At 44.4% G+C, this 10,203-nt stretch overlaps 1 protein-coding gene across 4 annotated transcripts in view; it reads left to right on the top strand.

Annotated features, from left to right (window-relative positions):
• The first annotated feature begins 4,460 nt into the window (after positions 1-4,460).
• The window catches only part of AMN1 (antagonist of mitotic exit network 1 homolog), a 57,920-nt gene continuing 52,177 nt past the window's right edge, over positions 4,461-10,203 (top strand). For 2 of the 4 annotated variants that reach the window (XM_007968106.3, XM_073020608.1), the window contains exon 1: positions 4,461-4,632. In XM_007968106.3, coding sequence (XP_007966297.2) covers positions 4,595-4,632 — 38 coding nt within the window. In that variant the 5' untranslated portion in view covers positions 4,461-4,594. Of the gene's footprint in view, positions 4,633-8,699; positions 8,866-10,203 lie in introns of all 4 variants that reach the window. The other 2 variants (XM_007968107.3, XM_007968108.3) reach the window with 2 other exon arrangements.

Below are 10,203 nucleotides of genomic sequence, written 5' to 3'. Positions count from 1 at the left end.
TAACTCCCTATGATTTCATTTCTGACCTGACCAATCAGCACTCCCGGGTCACTGGCTTCCCCTAACCCACTAATTTGTCCTTAAAAATTCTGCTCCTGGCTGGGTGCAGTGGCTCACGCCTATAATCCCAGCACTTTGGGAGGCTGACGTGGATCACCCGAGGTCAGGAGTTTAAGACCAGCCTGACCAACACAGTGAAACCCTGTCTCTATTAAAAATACAAAATTAGCCAGGCATGGTGGCACATGCCTGTAATCTCAGCTACTTGGCAGGCTGAGGCAGGAGAATCACTTGAACCCAGGGGGCAGAGGTTGCAGTGAGCCAAGATAGCGTAAGTGCACTCCAGCCTGGGTGACAGAGCAAGACTGAAAAAAACCACAAACAAAAAAATCTCTGCTCCCCAAATGTTTGGGGAGACTGGTGTGAGTGATAATAAAACTGTCTCCCACACAGCTGGCCCTGTGTGAATTACTCTTTCTCTATTGCAATTCCCCTGTGCTGATGAATCAGTTCTTTCTAGGCAGGGGGCAAGGTGAACCCCTTGGGCGGTTACAAATTCAAAAGCCACAGTTCCTTTCAGGTGGCTTCACCTGTGGTCACTCTCGCAAGGTTTTGGTTTTGCCCTCCAGGACTAGAAGAGGTAAGGGCTTCCTGCTATTGTAGCGCTACAGTGTTGAACTGCCCTTACCCTTGCTCTGCCCTAACTCTGTCCACATCTTTGGGAACAGCTCCTTTATTAACATCTCCTTGCTTCTCCTGTTTGAACTTGCCCAACTCTTAACCTGCTTGGATCCTGAGTCATGCATTGTATGCCTCAGACTCCTGAGAATTTGAAAGTCACAGATCTATACCTAGAAACAAATTAAAGCAAGTGTTTCTAGCCAATGGGAAATTTTAACAATGTATAACAATCCATGAGCATGGGCACTGTTATTTCCAATTTGGAGTGTGATATTATAAAACAAGCTATGAAAAGAAACTAAATAAAAAGAGCACGTGTTATTTTCTCAAAGAACAGGTTGAGAGTTAAGAGCAATCCTATTTGAAAATAACCTACACGATAGGATAATAAAGTAGGGGCTCACCTGGCTTAGCTCCATTCTGTTCCTGCGAAAGCCACACATTCATGTAAATAAGATATACTTGTTTTATATATATTTATTATATTTTAAAACATGGGTCTACATACAGCTCATATGTTACATTATGAATTAACAGCATGATTTAAGAAAAGTAATTTTGTTAATTATTTTTATAAAACCAACCCAGAGCAACAATCTAAGATAACGTTTACTTTGTATGGTAGCTATGGTAGGAAGTGGAGGAGATTCTGAGCTAGAGGAAACTATATTAAAGTGGGCACAGCAAACAGAGAGGAGAGAGGGAAAAATATCTTGCCCTTAGCCTAGCCCTGCCTACAAATCACTTAAAAAAGACTTTCATTTCCAATAACCTTGCATTCAAAGATAAACCATGAATAGCGGGAACCTCCTAAAAGCCTTGACTAACGGGAAATCCTGAAAGCTTTGCCTCCAGAGATAAGCCACAAAAACAAGAACATCCTGTTTTCCTTACCAAAAAACAGGAACATCTTGTTCTTATCCAATCGGAATGAACTGCCATATCTGAGCTATAAATATCTGCAATTTCATCTGAGCTATAAATTCCTCTCATTCTATTTAGCGAGCCACTCTCTGAAAGTCTGATTTTCTTGAACTGCAAGTAAAAATGTCTCTCCGTGCTCATATTTATCTTTGAATTTTATTTTGACAAAGGGTTCCTGAACTGATTTTTGCGGGGGAGTCCTGAAGTTGGATGCACCCAGTGCTGGCTTCATGGGTGGGTAAAATGTGCAGTCACACGGGCCCCACCCTGGGTTTAGTGCTCTGCTATCACCATCTTAAAATTCGTAATTTTTTTTTTTTCTTTTTTTTGAGGCAGAGTCTCACTCTTGTCACCCAGGCTTGAGTACAGTGGTGCGATCTCGGTTCACTGCAACCTCCGCCTCCTGGGTTCAAGCAATTCTCCTGCCTCAGCCTCCTGAGTAGCTGGGATTACAGGCACCTGCCACCACGCCCAGCTAATTTGTTTGTACTTTTAGTAGAGACGGAGTTCCACCATGTTGCCCAGGCTGGTCTCGAACTCCTAACCTCAGGTAATTCGCCCACCTTGGCCTCCCAGAGTGCTGGGATTACAGGCGTGAGACATGTGCATTTTAGCTTTCTAGATCAGGTGAGGACACATGGGCAAATGGCTCAAGGGTCAAATCCAGTCCAATGCCTGTTTCTGAACAGCGTGCAACTTAAGGATGGCTTTTACATTTTTTGATGGCTGAAAAAGATCAAAAGATGAGTATTTCATGACAGTTGAAAATTACATAAAATTCAAACTTCAGTGTTTAGGATAAGGTTTTATTGGAACACATCCCCACCCATTCATACTGTCTATAGCTAATTTTAAGCTGCAAGTTGAATAGCTGTGACCAAGCCAGCATGGCCCACAAAACCTAAATAGTTCTTGTTTGGCTCTGGGAAGCTAAAAGACAACAAAGAAAGATTTCTCCAAAGATACTGAGTTTCTCTGGGAATGAGCAAAAAGAATTATAATCCAAGATGTACAGCTATGGCAAGCCACAAGTCTGGAGAAGGGAAGAGCAGGGGGAAGATTTGACTGGTAAAGTAGAGAAGTTCACATAAACGTCTTGGAAACAAAGTTGATTGGTTCCTGAGACTCAAATCAAGAAGTGTAGTTCGTTCATTGTTGGAGGTGCTGCTGCTGGGCCAAACGTCCTTTCGACAGTATCTTATCTGAACTGCTGCAGTTTTAAAAAATGTTTAGCAATAAATCTTGTCATAGAAATGTGTGCATATTTGCAAAACGAGCAAGTTGTGCAAAACATTAAATGCATGAAAGATGTGAAGAAATTGTGGGTTTTTTCGTTTATTTTTTAAAGTCCTTGCAGTTCTTCCTTTTTTTTTTTTTTTTTTTTTTTTGAGACGGAGTCTTGCTGTCGCCCAGGCTGGAGTGCAGTGGCGCAATCTCGGTTCACTACAACCTCCGCCTCCCGGGTTCAAGCGATTCTCCTGCCTCAGCCTCCTCAGTAGCTGGGATTACAGGCGCCTGCCACCACATTCGGCTTTTTTGTTTTTCTGTATTTTTAGTAGAGGCGGGGGTTTCACCACATTGGCCAGGCTGGTCTCAAAACTCCCGACCTCGTGATCTGCTCACCTCGGCCTCCGAAAGTACTGGGATTACAGGTGTGAGCCACCGCGTCCGGCCTTGAGACAGTTCTTATCTGAGACATACGAGCATGAGTTCCCTTCCTTTATGGTCTCTGGGCTCCAATTTGCCTGGGTCTGACAGTAGTTACTTCTCCTGGAATCTGCAACTTTCAGAGCAGTTTATGGAAAAAGTCGGCCAACCCCTGCCCTACACTCACTCTTGATCACTCTCCAGTGTAGCCATCCCAAACTATTTGCAGACCACCCTTTTCTCTCTGATCTGTATCCCACCCCCCCAACCATGGGTGCTTCCATAGAACTAACCCCATCTAAGCATTTAACAGTTATTCTAATTACCCTTTTACTTGTCTGACCCAAGTGTTCACCACTCAATCCTTTGCACCCAGCACGATCCCTGGCCCTCGTTCAGCGCTTAATAAATGCATGTTGATAGAATGTGCAGCATCCTGAACAGGCGAACAGCAGTGGGTTCCAACTTTCAAGGAGCTTAAAAAAGGAACCCGGCATATAAACAACAGATTAATCTACAAGGAAGAATGGCGGGGCGGGTGCGGGAAGCACTAAAAAGCAGCAAATACTCCGCAGCAGAACCAAAGAGAAAATTCCACCTACAGGTGCCCTTTCTTCAGGAACCTTCCTAATGTGAATACAGGTTCCCTTCTCCTCCATGACGAAATTCTTAGTGCGGTTACTTGTTGGTACGCAGTATCCTCATCTGTAAAATAAGACTAATGACGATTTCACCGGATTATAATGAATACAGTTAAGTATTGAACTAAGGCATAGAAAGCACGTAGCTCAGTGCACGCTTCCTAGAAAGTGCTCAGTAAACTCGGATCCTCTAAAACGCTCCGTTTGATGTTAATGGAGTCCGTATCCGAGCGGGTCTCCAGTGTGCATCGCCAAGGCTATGGCCCAGCATGCAACGCATCCTTTAAGTAACAGCAGCTACTTCTCAGCTCTCCCTTCGCCACAGGAGAGTTCTCGGCTCGCGGCGTCGCAGCGGGGCTGAGCGCTGGGCTGAACTCCCGAGAAACCTCCTGCAGCTGAACCGGAGCAGACGCCGGACACGTGAAAGAACTACAACTCCCGTCAGATTGCTCCTGAACTTAGGGCTTCTTTATATTTTATCACACCCATCCTCCTCCGCGCAGCCCTCAGTGGCTCCGCCCCAAGGGGGGATCTCTTCTTTCCTTGTGAAGTCCGAAGCGTGGCCACGCCCCGGTCACCGGAAAAATCCGTGTGACGTCACAAAAACCTACGCGTCGCGCGGTGGGCGGGAGTTGGCGGACGGTCCCTGGCTGGGTTCTGGAGGCCCTGGGTCCGCGGAAGAGGCTTCAGACGCTGCAGCGATGCCTCGCCCACGGCGGGTCAGTCAGCTCCTGGATCTGTGAGTCTACCCTGTTCCGCCTCCCTTCGCGCCGCCCCAGCACCTCCTCCAAACGGCCAGGCCCTGCGCTGCTCTTCCTCCCCGCCCCTTTCCCACCCGCCCGACCTCTGAAGAGGCCCCGCGTGTGTTTCTGCCCCTGGGTTCCTGATCTGTGGTTTCCTGGCTGAGGACAGTTGTGCAAAGTGGGTCTCTTGGCGGGCTTGCCCCTCCGAGACTCCGCTGCGCGTTCAGTGTCCATTCCTCAGTCAGCCTTGACAGCCTGGCGCCCCGGCTGTTCCTGGCAGTGGCCTCTCACTTAGCAGCTAAAAACCTTGGTAGAAAAAAACACACTAGATGAGGTTCTCAAAAGTTTCTAGCAGAATTCCACCCCTGTAACTGGAATAAACATTGACACACCCTGGGATAAACGTAGCACTGTGATTAAGAGCACGGATCCCTGGCTGAGATTGCTGGGTTCAGCCCCCGGCTCTGCCATTCACCAGCCACGTGATCATGGACGGGTAACGTAACCTCTCCCTGTGCCTAAGTTCTTCATCTATAAAATTTTTGTGATAATAGCACCCTTCTCATGGAGTTGTTCTGAGGGATAAATTTAACACATGTAAAACCCTTATAAGGATGCCCAGCAAATAATAAACACCACTAAGTGTTATTATTATTTCCTGCCAGAAATTGTACTGGAAATTACAAGGGCAATTGCGTCTCTCCAGGAGCTTTCAGTCCTGTTAATATTGCCATGTAAAAAATAGACATCTTAAGGATAAGGAAAACAAGCTCCTTAATCTACTGAAGGCTTTCTAAAACAATGGCATCTGAGATTTTACATTAAACTCAGGAGGCCGAGGTAGGAGAATTGCTCGAGCTCAGGAGTTCGAGACCAGCTTGGGCAATGTGGCAAAACCCCGCCTCTACTGAAGATAAAAAAAACTATCTGGGCACGGTGGTTCACGCCTGTAATCCCAGCACTTTGGGAGGCCGAGGCACTTGAGATCAGGAGAGTTGGAGACCAGCCTAGCCAACATGGCAAAACCGCGGCGTCTACTAAAAATACAAAAATTAGCCAGGAGTAGTGGTGGCGCCGGTAGTCCCAGCTATTCCGGAGGCTGAGGCAGGAGAATCGCCTGAACCCGGGAGGCAGAGGTTGCAGTGAGCTGAGATCGCGCCATTGCACTCCAGCCTGGGTGACAGAGCAAGACTGTCTCAAAAAAATAAATAAGTAACTATCATATATGTAGAATAATATCACAAGCAGGAGAGTAACAAACTTGATATTTCTAATAAGGAAAAGAATAGAAGAAAGCTTTGTAAAGGGGGTTATTATTTTGAAGATCTGACAGTTGCAAAACAAATAGGAGGAAGTGCATCCAAGAGAGTGAAATAAAGAGTAAAGGTTTGACAGGCAGGAAAGGAAGAAATATGAGAGAAGACCAGAAAGTAGCGCTCCAATGTGAATGGAAGATACAATATGAATAGCATAGCAGTGAGACATAAAGCCAAGTCATTGGGAATAGGATCTTAGGGACCAGGATGAAATAAAAGTATTTCCTGTTTTAGTCATGGGGAGCTATCAAAGGTTTTAGAACTGTGCTGTGAGCAGAGATTTGAATTAGGCAGAAGTTGGAAACAGGGAGACACTTAGGAGACTTACAAAATCTTAAGAAGTGGAGAGCCCAAACCAGGAGACGTGAAGATGTTCTTTGCAGAATTGTTTCTGGTGGCATGGAGGTGGAATGGGAGAGGTACCACGGAATATTATGCAGCTGTTAGAAAAGCAGAGGGTAGGCCAGGCATGGTGGCTCACACCTGTAATCCCAACACTTTGGGAGGCTGAGGAGGGTGGATTGCTTGAGACCAGGAGATCGAGACCAGCTTAGGTAACATGGCAAAACTGTGTCTCTACCCAAAGTAAAAAGCCAATCTCATAACCTGGTCTCAAAATAAATAAATAAAAATTAAATTTAAAAAATAAAAGAAAAGCAAAGGGTAGATTCACATGGATGGAACTTTAAAACACAGTGCTTAGTGAAAAAAGAGGAAACAGACTAACAATGTTAAGAAAAATTCTTCCGAACTTGGAGGTAAGACAAAGAGATGACCATGTGATCTTCATTGTCATGTTAGAGTGTGGTCCCTGTGTAAAGGTCCATATTTGCCCTTAGAACCTAATTTTGTACCCTTCTGGGACAAGGTACAATCTGAGACTGGCAGTTGATCAGCAAGCTGTTTCTGGTTTGTAACAAAGAAGCTTGAGCCAGACTAGTAATTAACTGTGTCACTAAGCACACTATTTAGTCCAGCTGATGAGGCTTTCTCCATGAAGGAGACGGGGCTTGGTTTATGTTCTTACATAAATTCCTTGTCTCCTCACTGACCAGCACTTTTAACACTGCCTTAGAGAATTCTTTGGATCTGAGACATGAATAGTTTTGAATAGAGGGACCATTCAACTCTTAGCTGGGCGCCGTGGCTCACGCCTGTAATCCCAGCACTTTGAGAGGCCAAGGCAGGTGGATCACCTGAGGTCGTGAGTTCGAGACCAGCCCGACCAACATGGAGAAACCTTGTCTCTACTAAAAATACAAAATTAGCTGGGCGTGGTGGCGCATGCCTGTAATCCCAGCTCCTCGGGAGGCTGAGGTGGGAGAATCACTTGAACCCCGGAGGCAGAGGTTGTGGTGAGCCGAGATTGCGCCATTGCACTCCAGTTTGGGCAACAAGAGCCAAACTCTGTCTCAAAAAAAAAAAAAAAAGAAAGAAATTACTCTTAGTTTTTAGCTTCATTGACAGGTAGAATGGTGATTAAACTATTACGGAGAAAGAAGTGTCTTATGGGGAAAATGAATCAGAATATCCAGTAGAAATATCAAGCAGGCAGTTAGAATATAATTTTGAATCTGAAAGAGAGATCAAGGATTAGGCTGGGCGCAGTGGCTCATGCCTGTAATCCCAGCACTTTGGGAGGCCAAGGCAGGTGAATCACTTGAGCTCAGGAGTTCGAGACCAGCCTGGCCAACATGGTGAAACCCTGTCTCTACCAAAAATGCAAAAAAAAATTAACCAGGCATGGCAGTACACACCTGTATTCCCAGTTACTTGGGAGGCTGAGGCAGGAGACTTGCTTGAAACTGGGAGGCAGAGGCTGCAGTGAGCCAAGATGGTGCTACTGCACTCCAGCCTGGGCAACAGAGTGAGACTGTCTCTAAATAAATAAATAAAATGAAGAGAGGTCAAGGATTGTAACTAAGATTGGGGATAAAACTTTGTAGATGATAGGAAGCCATGGTTAAGTTTAAGAGAGGGGCTACAGAGAGAAAAAAAGAAAGTCAAGGACAAAATTTTACGTAACACTTAACATTAGAACCAGCCCATGTTGCCAAAACTCTTTTATTTGTTAGATCAAGTCGCCATATGATGAATTGACCAAATAGTAATAGGTTGTTTCTTTTAAGTATAAAACGTAGAGCAACTAATATTGTATGGGATATCCGCCCGTCTCCCCAATTGTTTTACAGCTTTTAAAGATTTTAAGTTTTAGCTGACTTCTTTTCATTTTGTCTTGAGAAATGAGACTGCCTGTGCCAACTGTTGGGCCTGAGAATCAACACCACTTATGTCAACATAACTTTCTGCTCTAGGAAATTTTTGCAAATCAGTTTATCTAAATAAACAGCTATCAGGACAGACATTTTGATTTTTAGGACAAACATTATGTTTATCTGTACAGATTGCTCAAGGCTGGCTTCTTGTGTCCATCAGTTTTAAACTACTAAGTCACAAACTTTGCCTAATCCTTACCCATTCGGGGGAGAAACACCCACTTAAACTGGTGGAGTTTGTATCCCAGAACCCTATGTATACTCCTGCCTAACTTTCCCCTGTTGAAATGCTACCCAAACCGTGTCAAGGTGATCTCCATTGCTGTAGTAAATTTGGTATATGATTTGACGAATTTAATAAATCTGTTTGACCAGCAGGGTTTCTGGATGGGCTTTATGGCCGTTTAATAGTCCTCCCAGAATTTTAAAATCTATTTGATTTGTTTCTGTCCCAACTCCCTGCTGTTGCAGCTGGAGGGAACTGGAGCAGAAAGAGGAAACCATTTACTTTGGGAAACACATGGTACAGCCTCTGCACTGCTGAGCTCCAAGAAGAGCATACTAAAGGGCTAAGATGAAAAAGACTGAGAGGAAAAAGGTGGTGGTGGAGGGCAGAGAGCCATGTTGTGGGAAAAAGGTAATATATTGAAATATACCTGAAATCTGCATAAAGCAAAATATAGTAGTCTCTCCTTATCTGCTGTTTTGTTTCGGCAGTTTCAGGTACCATGAAACTGCCAACCATGGTAAAAAATATATATATATGTTAAATGTAAAATTCTGGAAAGAAACAATTCATAAATTTTAAATTGTGCACCATTCTGAATAGCAAGATGAAATCTCACACCATCCTGCCCTGTCTGTGAGGATGTGAATTCTGCCTTTGTTCAGTATATCCATGCTGTCCATGCTGTCCATTTAGTAGCCTTCTTGGTTATCAGAGCTATTGTCACAGGGCTATTGCATTCACATAACCCTGATATTACTTAATAATTGCACCAGAGCACAAGAGTACTGATGTACATGTATGTTTTTATTTTTCCACCCAATCCCTATAGATACTGTTGTAACTCTTCTATTTTATTATTGTTGTTGTTCATCTCTTACTGTGCCTAATTTATATATTAAACTTTACGATAGGTATGTATGCATAGTAAATGCAGGGTGTGTATAGGATTTAGGATTCAGTACTATCCATGATTTCAGGTGTCCACTGGGAGTCTTAGAATATATTTCCCATGGATAAGGGGGATCTGCTATATAACAGGAGTGATTGTCAGTCACTTCAAATGCTTTGCTTTTCTCTAATCCTCTACTCAGAGAGGTCACATGCAAGAGGAACAAGAGCATTTTTACAAAGTTTATACGGACTTACCTTATTTCCCCCCTTGACTGGCGTGGGTCACTGTAGGGGTACTTGGTGAACAGTGTCCTCAACCAAGTGGTAGTTATCTTTATTATCTAGGGCAGGAGTTGGTAAACTTTCTGTGAAGAGCCAAATAGTAATATTTTTAGCTTTGTGGGCTACACATCCTCTGACACAGTTACTCAGCTCTGCCATTGTAGAACACAAGCAGCCACAGACAACACATAAAGAAATGGCAGCAGCCTGAGGATGATAAGTGGTGTGAAATATCTGTTGAATACCTTGACTATCGGCTCATTGTCGAGCAACCTTTGCAGTAAAAGACCTATCATTGTCAGAGTGAAAGTGGTCTTCTTTGAGAGGCTGAGGCGGGTGGATCACGAGGTCAGGAGATCAAGACCATCCTGGCTAACATGGTGAAACCCCGTCTCTACTGAAAATACAAAAAATTAGCCAGGCGTAGTGGTGGGCGCCTGTAGTCCCAGCTCCTTGGGAGGCTGAGGCAGGAGAATGGCCTGAACCCAGGAGGCAGAGCTTTCAGTGAGCTGAGATCGCAGTGATCTGGAAAACCAAAAACATAACACACTTTGATCAGTGTGCCTGGAGTTG

This window comes from Chlorocebus sabaeus, chromosome 11 (genome assembly GCF_047675955.1).
Source record: "Chlorocebus sabaeus isolate Y175 chromosome 11, mChlSab1.0.hap1, whole genome shotgun sequence".
In the NCBI taxonomy this organism is placed as follows: domain Eukaryota; kingdom Metazoa; phylum Chordata; class Mammalia; order Primates; family Cercopithecidae; genus Chlorocebus; species Chlorocebus sabaeus.
The sequence above is the reverse complement of the archived record's forward strand: the minus strand, read 5'-3'. Positions and strand labels throughout refer to the sequence as shown.